Source organism: Syngnathus floridae, chromosome 3, assembly GCF_059516105.1.
Source record: "Syngnathus floridae isolate MCC-2025c chromosome 3, RoL_Sflo_1.0, whole genome shotgun sequence".
Taxonomy (NCBI): Eukaryota; Metazoa; Chordata; class Actinopteri; order Syngnathiformes; family Syngnathidae; genus Syngnathus; species Syngnathus floridae.
The window spans coordinates 9,403,092-9,422,429 of NC_142415.1; the positions used below are offsets into that span (position 1 = coordinate 9,403,092).

Consider the following 19,338-nt stretch of genomic DNA (forward strand, 5'->3'; position numbering starts at 1 on the left):
CCTAAAAAATACATTACCTTTGCTGAGGAATATATTTTAGTTCACAACATAAAATGTCACCAATCATATTTTGAGCTCATATGAAATGGGAAGGTTTCAAGTGTTGTATTTTTCTTCAATTTAATGTTATGGGATGTCAGAGAGAGATAACAACAATAAAAAGTAGAATAATAGCAACAGCTAGACTGCAAAAACAACACAGCATCCCCGGCTTTGGTGGCTTAGTCCTCTGTAGTCTCCACAGTTTTGGGGCAATCGCAATGCAGCATATACGTATATTAAAAACATATAAAGGTCTACATATATACTATATATATATATACATGTGCATACCTAAATGTAACACTGAAAGCACAATTTATCCCCCACAAATGCAATAGGTTCTAGTCATCTTGCTGTGTGCCGTGCTTTCATGAAAATACCGAAGGACCAATAATAATATCACTTTTTATTCACCCTATGTGTTTTCTTGCAAAAATCATGATGTTTTAGGGACCAGTCGTCTCATGCAAGTAAGTCAGCCCTCATCCTACACCATCTACTTCTGGGCCAATGAGCCGGGTGACAGCCAGTGGGGCAAGGTTTCATTTGTCTCCCCTTCTCGTTTGTGTAGCCTCCTCTTCCTTGCCCAGTGGTGAGTGTTTGTGGCATGCTGCCGCTTGGATTTTCCAAAAGCAGAAACCAAAGAGTTGACTGAGAAAGCCAGTGACCTTAGTGTTAAGAAAATGAAAGCATTTCATCTTGTGGAGGCAACAGTTCATTCAATGTATGTGACACATTGACACTTTCCCAAACATAAACAACCTCCGCACACAACCTCCGCACATTGCACCAAGTAAATGTTGATTATCACAAGTTAACGCTGCTTTAACGTTAATCTGTGCTTCACCAAAGCTCTCCGCATCTGTTTTTACTTGGCGTGAAGCCACCACTGGCAAATTTAACCATATCCCTCCTCCACAAACACTTAAAGTAAGCACCCATAGAGATCCTTTCGCATAATCACCAGTGAAGGCGGCATTTCCTCATGAAACTGCTGTATCACACTGTTCAATGCATGTAGCAGTTTGCTGCATGACATTCCCAAACACACATAACCCACACAACCAAGTTGACGACTTTGAATATGCACTCGAATATGCACAAGAATTACTGCTTCGATGTTCTTTTGTTCTGGAACTTCTTCCAGTCTCGCTGGTCATATTACTGGCAAACAAACACCGTGTGCGGGTTCACATTTTCTGAAATGGAAAGCCAAGTAAAGGTTTTCGTGGTTGTTGAATTTCACAGTTGTTGGGTGGTCAGGCACTCTCGAGACCCAACCAAATTATTTATATTTTATACATATTTGTGTCGGTGGATGGAAGAATGGATGGATGGATGGTTGGATGGATTCAATTTGTATGTATACTGCAATTTTATAAAAGTTGTCTTTTTGGCCAATATGACTTTATACGTAGTTATTGCTTACTACAGGGTGTGATGAATCCTCTTTATTGCTTGCTGCCACAGATTATACACTCTTAAAAATGCTGGGTTACAATCAAGCTAGTATGGGTTAGAAATTGGACACATTTTTATACAAAACAACCCAACATATTGGTAAACCTTAATCTTAAATTCGGTCAAATTGGCTTGGTTCAGTTTTCAACCCAGCACTTTAAAGGGTGTATGTTGATTTTAGTGACACAATTAAGTAAGTTCGACAGAAAATTAATGGATGGATTTGCAAAATCCTTTATGGAGTCCAGCCTATTAGACAATGAAATGATGGAAGTAAAATATGCATATTGTATGCAAATTACAAACAGAAACATCCATTTGTCTTATCAGTCTATGAAAAAGCACTTGGGTGGTGGAATTGCAGATTTAATACAATCAGCCCCCTGGCATGCTGAGCTCATATGTCATCATATTAGTCTTAGACACTGCGCCACAACTTGGTCAGTCAGCTTTGAGGATTGACTGCCACCTCAGATTTCATTACAGACAAGCTCTGGCAGAAATATTTTACTTCTTGCTTAAAATAACACACACTCTCTAGTCTGCACAACTTCTGATCGTAAAGCCTATGCTATTACAAAATTGTCATAACTTCAGGCAGAGCGTAAACGATGACAAAAAATAAATGAGAAGACTGTGAATGTCGGCTATTACCTTCAGAGACAGCATTGTTAATACTCCATGTCACTGAAAAATTGTACTTCATCAATATTGAAGAGCAACTAGTGTATTTTCCGGACTATAAGTCGCTCCGGAGTACAAGTTGCACCAGCCATAAAATGCATGATAAAGAAAAAAAAAAACATATCAGTCACATTGGAGTACAAGTCACATTTTTGAGGGGGACTTTATTCAACAAAATCCAACACCAAGAACAGACATAAATAGGCAACAACAGGCTAAACGATACGATATGCTAACATCACATAAATAAATGAGGAACTGAGAACGTGCCTGACGTATCATATTAACAGTTATTCAAATAACTATAACATAAATAACAATTTTAACGAACCATCCGTGTCACTCCAAATCATTAAATCCATCAAAATCGTCATCCTCTGTGTCACTTAAACTAGGATAATTTGACAACCATGGCATATTACACAATCAGAGAAATGACAGATGACCCATAATACTGAACTGAGGTCAGCTGCTACTTTTTAACGTGGTATTACTTACTGATTTGACGCTTCCCATTTAGCTAACTCTACCCCATCCTATGTATAACAAATCAGGCTGGTCAGTATAGAACCTGTCCTCTCTAAGTAAATGACAATGTCCTACCACTTCTCATTCCATTTCACTTAAAGCTCCATTTTCGTCAGTGCACTATCCCTCCTAAAATCAGGTCAGCAATCATACGTGTGAAATTACTTTTGACAGAGTCTCGATGGTGTTGAGACCCTACTTTTGTTAATACTGTGGTTATCCAGTCATTGAGGACTATACCAGCTCAAGTGAGAAAGCTATTAGTTCATCATGCTGTTAATATTCTGCAGCTAAGTGTTTTTGTGAATTTCTCAGAAGAAAGGCATTTTTTCCTGGTCATTCTTTTTTCACTGCATCTTTTTCTTTTTCATTTCCTGCTGGCTTGCCATTTCAGTAAGAAACTAATGGAATCAGTTGTTAAACACACAATGACAACGCCTTTTCATCAGTATTTTGTCATCCAAGAAAAACGGACAGCTCAAATTTTGCCCATTTCCACGATTTAATTAATATAAAATATTTAGGCTTGAAACATAATTTGCAAGTATTGGAGTGAGTTGGCAAATTGGCCATTTAAATTCTCTGTAAGACTGATGAAAAGCAGTACGATCCAAGTTTGGATGCAAGTCATTCTTCTTTGACCGTATTTTACCGTATTTTGCGCACCATGAGGAGCTTTGAGTTAAAAGGCCAGACTCAGTTGTGGGGGCTATTCTGTACTTAATCCACACAAAGGGGGCACCGCATTATAGGGCGCAGCGCATGCATGCCATGACTTACGGTAAAAAAAAAAAAAAAAAAAGTCACGAGAGCATGACAGTGAGTTTGGTTGTACTTTATTCTACTACTTAACCATGGACTGTACTGTACTCATATTATTGTTATACCATATTCATACGCAAATCCATCAAAGTCTTTGTCTTCTGGATCTGAATAAAATAGTTGGGCTAGTTTGCCATTAAACATGCCAAGTCGTCATTGTCGGACTCAAACTTCAAATTAAAATATAATTTTACGTATTTTGCATTTTCTCAGATTGCTATGAGTTTACGTGCCTGTGGTGGCACCACACAAAAACATATACAGAAATTTGGAATCCGGTCCACACAAAAGGCGCACATTATTAAAAGGCGCACCTTTGGCTTTTGAGAAAATTAAACGCTTTTACGGTGTGGAAAATAAGATAAGTATCGCACTAGTAATCATAATGCATTATGGATTCAATGATCATTACCTGTCTTTGAGTTTTTTTGTGATTCCACAACAAATGGTCATTTTATGGCACAGTGGAGTATTATCACAAGAAAAAAAAAAAACGCATTTCTCTGTCTCAGTTGCTTTGTGCATAGTTGCAGAACTGAATGTTTTCTTAAATGTGATTTTTAGTTCATCTGTCATGCATTTTCCTGTTTTTGACATGACATTTTCATTCCCTGCAGTTATGTAGCAGTTTGACTATTTGTTATTTAGTATGCATATCAAATTTGCATATAAATATCCATCAATACCGCTTATCCTGTTCAAGGTCTTGGGGTGCCAGAGCCGATCCCAATTGACTTCAGGCAAAAGGAAGACTACATCCTGAACTTGTCAGCGGACAGTCGCAGGGGGCATACTCTATATACTGTAGATAGACAGCCATTCACACTTGCACCAGAGTCAAGTGAATGTGCCACTAAAGCGTCAATGAAGTGCATACATATGAAAGCTGTATATAAATTTAAAGATGCATGTGACTTACTGTATCATCAAAACATTCACGGTGCAATTAATAAGGCTTTCAACATGGACACAGTTTAGGTGTGTAGTGGATTTAGTGAAATAGAATTGAAAAAAAAATATGGGTGGGAAATGAAGAAATTGGAATTCAACTGGCATTGCTCAATGGATTGTGGCAAACTTTGAAGCTTTTATTGTAATAGTTTAACATTATTTTTCTTTGACTTCCTGAATGCAATACATTTCGGTAAGACACTGTAATAGATTCTGTGCATGCAACCAATTTAAATGTCAGGTCATCACAGATGTCAGTGATGTTCTGCTGAGCACAAACGATCCTTTCTGTATGTGATTACATTGGCCCAGAAACCTTGGAAGGGCATTTACTAAGTGATGCAGATCTGGGACGGGAAAAATAGCAAATGTCAGCAATTATTATTAGTCATATGATGATGGAGCAACTGGTTGCGACATCTGCCAGTGCAGTGCAAGCACAGTGGCTTGCTGATCCTAAGCATTGGGGACGTAATGGAGAAGATGTAAAACATTTGACAAAAGTACAGTAATACTCTTAGCCATAATTGCTGCTGGTTCCAACCATGCTTCTGATAGAAGCAAGAGGAGTTTCTTTCAAATACATATTATTTTGATTTTAGAATAATTGAGATTCTTCCGGGTAACCCAAAGTCTGTTAAAGGAGGGTTGTTTTTGCATCCCTGATACATTACGGACACATTTCACATCAACTCATTAAAGCTACCACAGTTGATATTCCAAGGTAAGTCCATTAATTTCTTATACTATGAAGTGCTGTCTTAAGTGACTGCTCAGTTATTATTAATGAAGAATAAACTGCTGACAACAGTTGTTTTCTGGCATATAGCTCTCTGTTGTGCCTAAATTACTATTAGCACTAGTTTTGATTGTGTTATTATTTAAATATTATTAACCAAAGATCAAATTATGTGAAAGAAAAAAAAAGCCATTTCATATATGTGCTTCACCCCAACAAATAACAATCACAATTGGTGTCAAGCACTTTATTTGTTCTAGTTCCATGTTGTTTAAGAGTAAAGGAATACTTAATTGTCCATTACCAAGGCAAATCATGGCCCTCTTTATTGGCCATTCATCTACTTAAACAGATCTAGTGTGCAATACCATCCACATGCACAGTCACCCTTTGTGCAAATCATTGATTTCATCACTTTATAATGGGTAAAGCACTTGAGAGCCAAGTGAATGAGCGTAATACTTAATATGACTGACCATTTAAATGAATGACCAATAAGTCATTCATTTAATTGCAATATTCTAAAAACTACAGTTTTGTAAATAAAGGGTTGCATATATGATTTTAGCTGGCACGGTTTATATTCAGGTGTGGTTTATATTTGACCTCAGTTTACTTCAGATAGGTTAAAAACTGAAGAATGAAAGTAAAAGTAGCACTTGCAAGTGTTTGAATGTTGAATAGATGACTCACCTCTTGTTGTAAATCCTTGATGATTTTGGTTTTCTTTTCCATCTCCGCTTTTATCAGTTTAACCTGAAGGCAGAAAGAAGAAAAATAATAAATGTTCTTTGAATATTTGTCAGCATTGACTAAGAATTAAAGCACTTTTAATGAATGTGGTGAAAGGTACCAATCCTGGAATAATGTTGATGTTACTTTATAATCTAACCATTATACGTACTATACAGATAAGAGAAGAGCTGACTAATATCAATAGTTGCATTTCATCTACTAGGGGGAGAGAGAGAGAGAGAGAGAGAGACAGAGAGAGAGACAGAGAGAGACAGAGAGAGAGAGAAACAGAGAGAGAGAGCGAGAGAGAGAGAGAGAGAGAGAGAGAGAGAGAGAGAGAGAGAGATTAGGCTGTGGTGTGCAAGCAGTTTTAATGCTTTGAGAGTCCTTGAAAGAGGTCAGTCATCAAGATAGACATTAAAGGCAATAATCATGGTGTTGGTAACCTCATAACAGGAATGCACCTTAGGCAAGTGTAAATTAAGCCCAGCCAGTTGACTCACATTCCATGGCAAGATAACATCAGGGTTTATCTTTGAGCCTTCCAGTCTCAGAGCCAAAGGGACTGGTTAATAAAAACATAAAACACATTTTTACATTCTGTAAATCTGACATTACTTGTGCTAAATTATACTGTTTTATCATTTACTGCTTTGTTACAAGAGGTTATCAACCCCATTAGAAATAAATTTAAAAAACACATGATGAAAAATAGCTCACTTGACAATTGTAGAAATTATGCTCTCTCGATTTAATGAAGCCTACAAACATGTATTTTGATGGATTTTCTCCGCTTACAGAGACTGGATCAGTCAGAAGCTACTTGAAATGTGGTGAAAGTGGTAATGAGCATGCACTCTATGCAGGAATAGCAAAAATAATATTGTACTTTATTTCGTCATGCCTTTTCCTGTTTGAATTCAAAAAGCGATACTGGCTTTTATTGTTAAGAACAAGAACACATTGCTTCACAGTTGATCTTAATGGCCCTCAATGTTTTTGTCAAATTGTGTGGAAAAAAAAACACTTAGAACACCAACTAAACCATCAGGTGTGCCAGCTTTTGTATTAAAATTCCATGTTCTTTTCATTGCTCTCACTGCATGGACTTTGTTGCTTAGTGCCATACAACCTCTATCCTTCAAATAAGAATACTTGATTATCACATGTGAATCATAATAGGTATCCATGGGAACATTTTTGAATAAAGCATTGCCTCCATTTACTGCTAAATAACATTCTCTCCCCATTAAATGTCCTATTCCACATTAGTTTTTGGCTTTTTGTTCAAAATAGATTATTTGATTAGATGATATGGTTTGGAAATGCCGAGGACACATTTCACCCTACTCTTATCACCCCAAAATGAGTGAAGGTTATTTCAGAATTCCTCATTTTCATTTCATATGTAAATAAACACTGTTCTGACCGTATCAGTGTTCTTCTCAATTATGGAAAACAGCTTTCCTTTGATTGGTAGTCGTACATTACTGCAAAGCAGCATTCATAGAGCATTGATGAATTATCAAAATTAACAAACCATAAAAATATAGAATAATAATCACGGATGAAGCAAGTGGCTACAGAAAAATGTGAGTGAAAATAAAAAAAGGGCACAGATTTTTATTTTAGCTCGCTTAGCTCCCATTCATTTAAATATAACCAACACTGGTGTACATTCTGGCCACAATCACTGCAATTAACCTATTTAATCCACGTTATAAATTAAAGCTGTAATTCAACATTGTTGTAAAACACAATTTCTCCAAAACTAAATTGAAGCCATTTATTCTTCTCCTGCAAGGTTGGCAGGTGATGCAGTAAGATGCAGGTGCCCAACCACAAGAGGTATTTGAATAAAGAGTACCTTTAGCTAATCTACGTGACACTGAGGGTAGACAACAATAAAAAAAAACATAGATCAAATTCATTGCATTGGACTCGGAGGAAGGATGGACATATTCCCGGTGGGCTTGGTTGCCAGATCTAGCCTTACTCAATACAATGGCAAAAGCAGATTAATTTGTTTTGCAAGACTTTTGCCCATTGTTGCATGCAATCAACAAACTGTAAAGGCTTGTCAAAGATTTATTTCTAATTTTTTAAATGTTTTTAATATTTTGTGATTTTTGTTGTTTTGGCGGGTGTTGTATTCTCAAATAAGGCAAACTCCATTTTTTGAGGAAAACACAGAATGGAGATTTATCAGTGCTTTTTGACTAGGTTTTTTTTTTCAATTGATTTAATTTTCATTTTCGAATGCATTTGAATGGGCATCACTTAAAATGTTTCACATTGCGGACTGGCGTGGTTGCTATTCTCCCTCAAATTCAAAGTGGTTAGGCTGAGACATTATTGTCATAAAATAATCCAACACAAAAACAAGATTCAAAGAAATCAAATAATCACAATATGCTTCAATTACAGTATACCAAATTCTCCAAATTAGTTGCCTACAGACAGAATTTCACAAACGCTGTGTCCTCTGATCAAGACTCATAAGGGGTTATTACCGTGATTTCGCACACTTGAATCCCCCCCATAAAACCATGTATGATACTCACATGTATAATATTGATTTGTGTGTTACTCTCAAGAAATCACGGTAATACCATTTGATGAGCATACATGTCAAACTCAATAAAATTGTGCAAGCTGTAGTACACTCAAATAAGAGACATCCTAATACCTGTGCACTGCATTTTTGGTTTTATCTACTCCATCTACTGTATGTAGAAACCGGGTGTTTTTTCTTATTGCAATTTCATACCCTGCATTATCACCCCCTGACCAAGCATAAAAAGTCGTCAGACTTTTATTTTTTTAATGAGTCTGAATCGAAAATTCTAGCAGCGTTCTGTCTTGCATTAAACTTCATGCTGACTAGTTACTATTTACTGCGGGGGAATGTTTCAATCCATCAGCCTTGTGAACGCATAAAACATGTGGAGCTAAGTCTGATACAGATCAGGTACACATACACTGGAAATAAAATGAGACACTTGTATGCTTAGGGCAACAACAGCTTGAAGTATGTACTAGTTTTAAAACTTTCCCATTTCAATGACTTTTAAAGCTGAGCGACTTTTGTGTTTTCTTTTGGCCATGGACCAGGGGTACAAATCTGATGACAGTATAATGTCCGCTCACATTGGTCAGCTGAATGTCATGCTGACTAGTTTCTATTTCCTGCAGGGGAATATTCCAAACCATCAGCCTTATGAACTCACAAAACATCTGGAGCTAAGTCTTATACACAATGGGCACATCAAATTCGCATATACTGGAAATAAAACGACAAGTTTGTACGCTTCGGGCAACAACAGCTTGAAGTATGTACTTGTTTTATAACGTTCGCATTTCAATGACTTTTAAAGCAGAGCAACTTTTGTGTTTTCTTTTGGCCGTGGACCAGGGGTACAAATCTGATGACAGTATAATGTCTGCTCACATTGGTCAGCTGAATGTGAATGAGACTGGTGGAACATGTGTTCCTCTTAGTGATTAAATCTAAGCTTGTTAATCATTCATTCAGCCTAAAAAGCAATTAGTGGATGATACACACCAAATGCTCATAAAAGTATTGCAATCTGCCTGCATCCCAATATCCTCATGAAATTAGACAGAATAGTGTGACATTAGTTTGAGTAGACAATAAAGGAGACTTCCCCTCACTCTATTTAAAAGCAGTTTTCCGGTGTGAAATTAACATGTCTGTGACATGCTTTTCTCAAAATGTTGAGACCCGCAACAAATAGCCATGTGAATTTGATGGAGCACAAATTATGTTTAGTTTTAGTTAATAATCCAATAATGGCTGGACTGTGTTTGTTTTTAATTTACTACAAAAAAAGCAGAAAGTAAGAAAGAGTAATGTTAGCGTTGTATTGATCTTAATAGGTTGGTGCCTAACGATCTATTATTTATAGTTTTTTTTTCTCCACTTCACTGTATCCATTGCGGTTTTTCAATATCTAAATGGACTGCCGAAGGAAGCTGGAGCAGCCAAGACAAACGTAACAACAGCATGTGCCATACACAAATGCCCAGGTCGACACTGACCTTATTGCGGAGAGTCAACCACACAACTGGGCCATTGTGCTCCCCTTGCCCGCTTTTATTAATCTTAAATTGGGGATTGAATGGAAGGGACAGACCACTTTCTCTTGCCATTTTCTAAGCATGTCAAGTGTTGAGTGAAGGAGCTGACAGAGAGCGCTCCTGGCTAATAAGCCTAGGTCAGCGTTGACAGGTGACAGAACAGGTTCAAAACGACCGGATGTTGATGTTCAGGTCAGGTGTGTCTTACTGTGGCCTGCTGCTTCTCGGCTCTCTCGTTGGCCTCATCCAGCTGCTTCTGCAATGTGGCCTGGAGGGACTTCATCTCGTCTCTGTCAATTGTGAAGTAAATGAGAAACTGTTAGGACACTTTAGACATATTCTGAATGACTTAGACTAGCAGTGAACAGCTATACTCAGAAAAGCAATGCTTGGTAAAATATTCGCTCTTACAATTTTGTGTATAACAAATGAATTTCTTTTTCTTCTTCTCTCATGCCACCAGCAAATGTGATTCGTTTTACATGACTGTGAGTCACAATTACAGTTACAAGGCAGTTGGTGAACATAAATAATACATACATGTTGTGATGGTAACTATTACAAATTGAAGATTTGGGAAATTTCTGGTCTCTTTGTGACATTCTTAGTACATCAACATTTTTAGTCCCATTTCCATTTTCGGGATGAATAATGCAAACATGATGTTTTTGCACATGGCCCTTTGTGAGTGAAGAGATGTTAAACAACCTGAAGTGAACTTGTTCAATTAGTCAGCCCTCGGTTATGCATTTATTCCAATAAATTTCTGCATTTCTCTGCTGCAGTGTCAGGACCTCTTTTTCCCATCTATTTTCCTACTGGCCGACAAATCAAATGCATTATTACATCCTCTCACTCCTGTGGCTTGTTAGTCCCAAGTCATAATAAAGTTCTTTTTAATTAAAGGAGCCTTGACTAATGTAAATGAAATAGAGGCCATTTGAGATGGTGATGACATAGTTTGAAGTATCCATTGTGTTTTGTAAAGTACCTCCCTTTGAGCATTTGTAACACTAACATGAATGCTAATGATTAATATTTTCTTGCAGTTTGATGCTCATGCTCACACACTGTAATAGTGATGCAGTACAGTTTAACTTAAGACTTGGTAGCATGGCAAACATATAGAAAGCAGTGCAATGTATTTGATGTTTCAAAGCACAGCTGTACCTTACATGACAAGCACAGTCAGTCAGTGGCAGATAAGCAGTGGTGTCTTGGAAGGCAAAATGACAATTGCATTGTTTGTGTTGAAATAATGTCTTTGATTTAACAGCTGCAAAGCACTTTTATATGCTAGTGGGTTTGTGTTTTGGCATTGCCAAAATCCTTGAAAAAAGATTTCCTTTTCAGCCACCAGCCACCCACGATTGCTTTGGCATTTCATTTTTTTTTTCTCACCACTTGCGTCCCTTGCTTGGAAACACTTCTGTAACAAAATCAAAACGTGCCCACATAGACAGGAAAGGCCACGCTGACTGTGAGGCTGACACAGAGGTACATAGCAGTGAGGAGGTGGGAAAAGAGGCCAAATAGGTTTATAAAAAGCGAAATCACCAGTTTTTTTGTTTTTTGTTTTTTTCTTTTGCTTTCATAAAATCTAAAGCAACCATTGAGAGTAATCCATCAGTGTAGAGTCCGAGAATTGCAGTATGGAGTAGTTGTCAAAAATGAGTTGTTTGTGATAAATCACATTTGTCTTCTGTCATGATGGAACCGGCTAATGATTACACTTAGCACAAGTGGGACTCCACAGGCGGATTAATAACACTTGCTACTAAAATTGCGATTCAGTGTTTGGTAAGCAACATGGAGCCAAGCTCTATGGTTCTTAGCTTCATCATGTGAACGCTGCTATGCGTTGGTGATAGGCTATTGATTGGTGCTGCATGTAGGAGGCTGGACTTTAATCAGTCTGACATTTCAGAGAGCAAGGAGGCCACAGATGACTCCTAATCATTAACAGTCTCATTACACACAACATTAATCAGACAATCCTAACTGGTGGGGCACTTTAAGTAAACAGTTTTCCAGCTCGCTTGCAAAAAGATATATTGCTAACCCAGGAAGAGTTCTTTTCGAGTATGGCTCTCTTATTTCACATATGTGGTTCGATTCCAAGTCGTATGTTGTGTATAGATTTACAAGACAGCACTGTTGTCAAATGATTAGTTGATTTGTTTGTGAAGAGATTGATAAGGTATTTCTCAATTTTGGACTTTAAATTTAACTCAAGTTACTTACATCTTAAAAATGTTATATTTCAAAAGCAATAGTGGTGGTGTCCTTACCGCTGTTTGTGGCTGAGCTCCAAAATCCTCTGTACGTCCTTCTTGGCGACTGAGTCATCGTTTTTCAATGACTAAAAGAGACAAAGACATTTTTGCATATTACACAATGACCTGCCCATTAGTGTTAAACAAGCACGCTTCATGGATGGGACCATGCTGTATGTAGGAAACAAAATTTAAAGCAAGATAATCTTTGAATACATAATAATAGCACAAACGGATGAATCTTAAAATAATCAAGATGAATATGTTAATGAACATAGAATTATGCAGCAGATGTTCAAATGTTGTTGACGCCCCAGAGAAAAAATATAGCCTCCAACAATCTGGCTATGAAGTCTGAAAGAATCTTAACAAGGGGTAAAGAGAGAAGGACTGATTTTTTTTTTTTTTTTTACTGGTGCCTAAGCATCTGCCTGATGGGTAATCCAGGAATAATCAGGCCTCTGATTGCTTGATTCTCCCTTGAAGATATTTCGATTGCTATGAATTGGGCAGAAAATCCTACGGTAATAAGATTCCAAAATGATATAGCTTATTTTAAAACATGCTTGAAGGTAAATGTTGTGGCAATTAATATTGCATCTCCATAAATCCCATTTCTATTGGTGGTGCAGGGATGTTTTCTCCTACTTTACTGTCTCCATGGACCCTTATTCAGATTAATGTTCAGGGATAAAGCAGGCACTGTTGACAAATGAATATTAAATCAGTCAAAGCCCTTTTGAGCTATGCAAGTGGAGGAGAAAACCTGTTATGACTTACAGTGGAACCTCAAAAAGCCTTTTTCATGCAATTTACAATGTGACCCACATTTTCTGAAGTTACGCCGCTCACAATTTTTTGGCATCTGAACCACCATAATGGAACATGTCACATGAGATTACAGTGAACTTGATTGCAACCTCAGTTCAACAACCATGCATCCTCTGTGACCCTTGTTCTCATTAGGTCCTAATGATTAGGATCATGGGTGAGCTGTAGCCTACAGCAGCTGATTTTGGGCAAGATGAATGGATTGCCAAATAATTGTAAGGTACAAACAAACCTTTGCACTAGTGGGCTATTAAGAAATTTAGAATAAGGGAGAAAGTAAGAGGATCCCTAGAAAACACACAAAACCAAGAGGAGAACATGGGGACCGCCACACAGGAAGACAGAGAAATCTCATAACTATGAGGCAGAAGTGTGAACCCCTCACCCTTAATCATTAATTCATTATGTGTGTTTTGCTTTTTCCTCTTGTGACTTCCCATATACAATATATTTCATACTACTAGTTGCATTTTAAATTAGTATTACACACAGAATCTGTGTAGACTAATAACTTAGGTTTAGTTACTTTTAAGTTACTTTTTTCATCAGCCATTAAGCAATTTAATAATGATTTTGACATTTTAAAAGGAAACTGAACAAAAAGCAACCATAACTGGTAAGGTTAAGCTGTAATGAGCATTTTTAACTATATAATATTTTGAATGCTTTGAATACATTTTGGGAGCCAACAAACGTGAACTCATATTTGTATGAATAAGAAGATGCACTGTTTATTATAGTATAAAAATATTAGAACTGATATTTCCTCCTGTAAATAAATAACCCCAGCCTGTTCCCATATCTAAAATGATCAACATATTCAAATTAATTTACACACATGGAAGAAAAATGTTTGAATTGTCATTGTGTTCATATAATCTATAGTGCAATTTTTCAAAAGGTTGGTATAATCAGAAAGTTTATTACATGTTAGATCTTGGAGGAGAAAAATGAAAACAAATGATTACAAAACAGACATCAGAAATCAATACCTTACTGTCCCACATTGCATGCTTATTTTAAACAGTTAGCTGCGGCAAGGCAAGGCACCGACCTGCACACTGCTGAAATGTCCACACACGAACACCCACTAAAGCGTGTAACACATGCAGAACAATGTCAGGTGTAACCTCGGGGTAGTTGAGTGCTGCGCAAGCACATTGCAAGTAAGGTCTTCAACATACGAGTTAGTTCATCTATTACCCTGCTGCTTAAAGTCCAGATATTAATTTGACCGATAACAATAAAAGTGGATGGTGTGATTAGGGCCTAAAAACATGTAGGCAACAATATTTTCTTGCAAAAGCCAAATTATCTTGGCAAGGCAGGTAAACTAAACCTGACATAGCAAATGGGATGCTTACTTCACAGCAGGATATACCAGTTTGGAAAAGGGCAAGCTTTGTCACATCTATTATAGGTCACTCAACAAGTTAAAGATTCAACTCTAGAGGGCTATTCAGATAGTGTGAAATATAGATCTTTAATATGCAGGATAATGTTGGCAACACTAACTTTATGTTCCTGGCGTAGGCTGTTTTAATCAGCACGCGAGTTTTACAGCGGTTTGTGGTGGATGAGCAGGATTGTGGAGCCTGAGTTGTAAATTGTATTTGTGCTGACGAATATGTCCGTCCATCCATGCATCCATCCATCTATTTTCTGTACCGCTTGTCCCCCACGGGGTCACGGGCGTGCTGCAGCCTATCCAAGCAGTCAGGCGGGGAACACCCTGAACCGGTTCCCAGCCAATCGCAGGGCACACAGAGATGAACAACCATCTGCACTCGCACTCTGGGGCAATTTGAAGTGCTCAATCAGCCTACCATGCATGTTTTTGTGACGTGGGAGGAAACCGGAGTGCCTGGAGAAAACCCACGGAGGCACGGGGAAAACATGCAAACTCCACACAGGAAGTGTCGGAGGTGGAATCGAACCCACACCGTCTGAACTGTGAGGCAAAAGTGCTAGCCAGTGGACCACTGACGAATATGTAAAAAAAGTATGTAATGTAAAAAGAAAATTATTAAATACTATGTTATTCACTTGATTTACATGGAAGTGGGTATGACTGTCAAGTAAAAAAAAAAAGCAATCAAGCAACGTTCCTAGAAGGTACACCTGAAACTTGAAGGCAACTGATAAACACTGGCTAATTCAAATCTGATTCAAAAAACCAATTCTCTTCTAAATAACAATTCTGTTTCTTTTCTTTGTGTGTTGATTAGGTTCCCACAAATGTTCTTTTCCCAAACACAATCTCTGCCCTGTCCATTATGCTGGCACAGGGCCCAGGATGAAAGTACAGTAGTTGTCTGCAGTGGAAAGACATCTGTCTGCCCGGGGACATGATGGCCACATTTAGGACTAAGTGCACCCACACACATTTTGCTGGCCGCGCATCATTTCTTTGATAACCAATTTACTGATAATTATATTTGAGCCATAAACACAGAAAGCCATCAGTCAATCATAAGAATTGAAGGGAGGCACTGAGAGGGGATGCAGTTGAAGTCTGATCTCAATTCTCTTCTGTGTTGGAAACAAAAAAAAAAAAGCTCATCAAGGTTAACGTTCCTTGGTTTTCAATCTTTTTCACTGAAATATTGCATTGAGGGAATTTGTTGAGGAGGACTGCCATACAGGGTAATAACCTGAACAACGTCATTGTAATTTTCCAAATAGGTAATAATAGTTCAATTTCTGTCTTATTTCCCATTTCTTCAAGTCCATTTCGTCTCTTAAAATATAATTTAATTATAATTGTGAAAAAGCACTTTTCCTCATAAATCCAAAGTTGCCAAAGCCTTGTACTCTTCAGTATCTTTCAGTAAGAAACAGAAAATGTCCAACCTGAATGTTGCCTTTGATACTGTCCAGCTCCTTAGATGTCTTGGAGAGTTGGTGCAAGATGCTGCTTCTTTCAGTGAAGACTTCCTTTAGCTTCTTTTCCAGCTCATCGTAGCTTTGTCTTTCAAGAGGGAAAAAGATATGTTAGTTTTAATGTGTACCGCTGGCTGAGATTCAGCCTTTACTGACAGGTTGTGGAGCAAAGGTTAAAAAAAAAAAACATCTGGCAAGCACAATCACCAGAGAAAGGAGATGTAATGAAAAAAATTGAAATGTGCGATACCACCCATCGCTAATTCAACCAATGCTTTGAGTGACGTCTGTTTAAGAGCGATATCTATGTTGACCAGAGGCATGCCCCTACTGTTCCATTATAATATGGACGGGGTCCATTCAGCTATTATAGAAGAGGGGGCAGGAGTGGGTGGATGGGCGTAATGTGTCTCTGTATCACTGAGCTTCCACTGAACAATACTGCAGAAGAATTTGGGGTGTTTATCACTGAACCTTCAGAGAAAAAGACAAATGCTACTTCACAACATGTTTGCAATTACTCAAAGCCATGGCAAAAAATGCCCATTATAGTCACGGACACCCACTGAAATGCCAGGGGTACTACCTGGAAGTTTGGACACATGCTGTACAACTTAACAGTACAAACTATATAGTGAGTGAGCTATGATCATGTGAACCACCACATTTATTTTGTGGCTCATTTAACATAATCCGGGAGTGCACCTCTTACTGGCTGTTACTTAATAATATTTTCTTTAAATCTCACATCCTTGTTTACGAACTAAAGACAACAGCTCATTTGGGATGTTTCTCAAATCAAGTGTATGCCCATGCAATTAACCTGTTAGTGAGGGGTAAATAAATGCGATTACTACGCCACCTTGGGTATTTTAAATTTATTGTAAACCCTCCAAAACGCAACTGGGCAGATGGCAAGGTTATTGATCCACAAGGAAGAAGTTGAGGAGGAGATGAATCGCAATTGGTCAGTAAAATTATCATATTCTTAAATCCTCACTTGCAGCATTTTATACTGGTTATTGATAACAAGGTTTAAGTACAGCAGTAAAATTAAGTAGTTTTGTATAGTAGTATTTTCTACTCTTCAGTACACAACATAATCCAAATCTCCATTTTTATTAAAAAATTCTGCGCACTCTCCTCAATGTTTCCAAGCAACAGAAAAACAACACATGAGTAGCGACCAGAAAATACCTGGAAAAAAAAAAAGGTTATTGTTAAACCACACACATGATTTGTAATCCAGTAGCATCAACTGGAAAAGTATTGCTGGGTCACATAATAGGAGAAGAGAAGGTTAAAGATTGTTCTGATTATTTAATGACTGTTGGCTAAAGAGCGCGTGTATAAAGATTCTTAAATTCTTCCATTCCATTCCTTGGCAACAGATCGAGTGCATAACTGTCAATCCCATTTGTAAAAGAGAGTAGAAAGTACGTCATGACAAATACAATGACTAACAAAGCCATGTATGGGCAGACAAACAAATGGTCTTAAAGCAGAGGCAGTGAAATAATGAAACCTTTCTCTTCAGACATCTGCAATTTGTAAGACTCAGGCTGTCGTCATGAAACTCATCAGTCTCTAGGCTGAGGGGGCGGCTCCATTTATTGAATCCTCTTACAGAGGAGAAATATTTCGGAACCATCAGAGTCGAAGCAGTTGTTCAGGGCTGACCCTCCAGTAGGAAATGTAATTTTAGAGAATAAAAGCAATGCCACTGACTAAGCACCATCAACATTCAAGCAATGCCCCAATAAAGGAAGCCCAGAGTCACAGAATGTCTAAGAAAAGGAACTGCAGAGGTTGGCTCTGGTCCCTTGTTGACAAGGGCTAGCCTGTAAGCCTGAATATGATTAAAGTGTTAACACAGTAAGAAATACATTCAGCTTTAGTGGAACACAAATTTGCAAATGCTGCAATGGTCTCCCATATTTCTTATATTGTAGCATATGCTGAACCATATTTCTGCCACATCACTGCCAATTTCCATTTGCAGGTCCTGGAGCATCCAATGAATTCTTCAAATTGGTGATTTATGTGGTAGGGCACTCTAAAATACTCAAATGCAATCTCATAATGCAAATCCCATGATACAATTATGGAATTAAAAAAAGATGTAATTCATATAGCGCAATTGTTGACAAAGATATGAAGTGGACTTATCGCTGGAGTGAAGCAAGGCATTTGCTGCTTGACTGACTAGCTGTACGCTTTTCAAAAAAGATGGGAAACTGTTGTGCTACAATCGCTGCAATCCAAACAAATTTAACCACCGTTTGGTTCACCATGTTTCTATTTGCAGCATGTCTCTTCGCCACTTGAGGGAGTATAATGTGCTTGAGTTGTTCTTTAAAAGTGCACTCAGCTATTTGCTAGTGTGTTAAGCCTGCTAGAATAGATCCACCTATCCATTTTCTATAACGCTTGTCCCCATGGGGGTCGCGGGCCTGCTGGAGCCTATCCCAGCAGTCATCGGGCAGTAGGCGGGGGACACCCTGAACCGGTTGCCAGCCAATCGCAGGGCATACAGAGACGAACAACCATCGCACTCACACCCAGGGTCAATTTGGTGTGCTCAATCAGCCTATCAAGCTTGTTTCAGGGATGTGGGAGGAAACCGGAGTGCCCGGAGAAAACCCACGCGGGTATGGGGAGAACATGCAAACTCCACACAGGGAGGGCCGGAGGTGGAATCGAACCGGCACCCTGGTTAGCAGTTAAGCAGAGCGCCACCGAGCCACCTGCCAGAATAGATTCTCTAGAATTTTGTTTATTTGTGCTCCTTAATTTGCTTTTCATTCATTTGATATTAGACAGATATTGTTTACAAACCCATCAACTTATTGGATTTTGACTCTTGAGTAAACCTAATACAGAGGAACTAGAAGAAACCTGTACCTGGATTGACACAGTTCCAAGTGGTGGCATGCTCAATAAACGTCAATACAGTATTTTATTTACAATTATGCAGATTGCAGGCAGACAGGGTTTATGTATTTCCAATTTCAAGCGAGATATTTTATGCCATTAGATTTAAAATGACTAGTTTAATTTAATGGATCCCAAGTCCCATCAGGGAATTAATGTATGGTATGTCTAGTATCACAGACAACGCACACATGGTGTCACAGCTTTTCTTTGTCTTGGCTTGCTGTTTTGCTGAACCCAGTGGGAAAACTATAGAAAATTGTCCTTTGTGACCAGGTTATTTTGTAGAAATGTGCGGAGGAATGAGTGATTACATTGGTTTAACTGTTTTGAAATAAATAGGGAAGTCAA

At 38.1% G+C, this 19,338-nt stretch overlaps 1 protein-coding gene across 1 annotated transcript in view; it reads right to left on the reverse strand.

The window, feature by feature from the left end:
* The window catches only part of luzp2 (leucine zipper protein 2), a 96,808-nt gene that overhangs the window by 29,447 nt on the left and 48,023 nt on the right, over window positions 1-19,338 (reverse strand). Inside the window, exons 2-5 of the mRNA XM_088371522.1 lie at window positions 16,024-16,141; window positions 12,355-12,425; window positions 10,272-10,353; window positions 5,921-5,983 (exon numbers count right to left, since the gene is read on the reverse strand). Coding sequence (XP_088227648.1) covers window positions 5,921-5,983; window positions 10,272-10,353; window positions 12,355-12,425; window positions 16,024-16,141 — 334 coding nt within the window. The remainder of the gene's footprint in view (window positions 1-5,920; window positions 5,984-10,271; window positions 10,354-12,354; window positions 12,426-16,023; window positions 16,142-19,338) is intronic.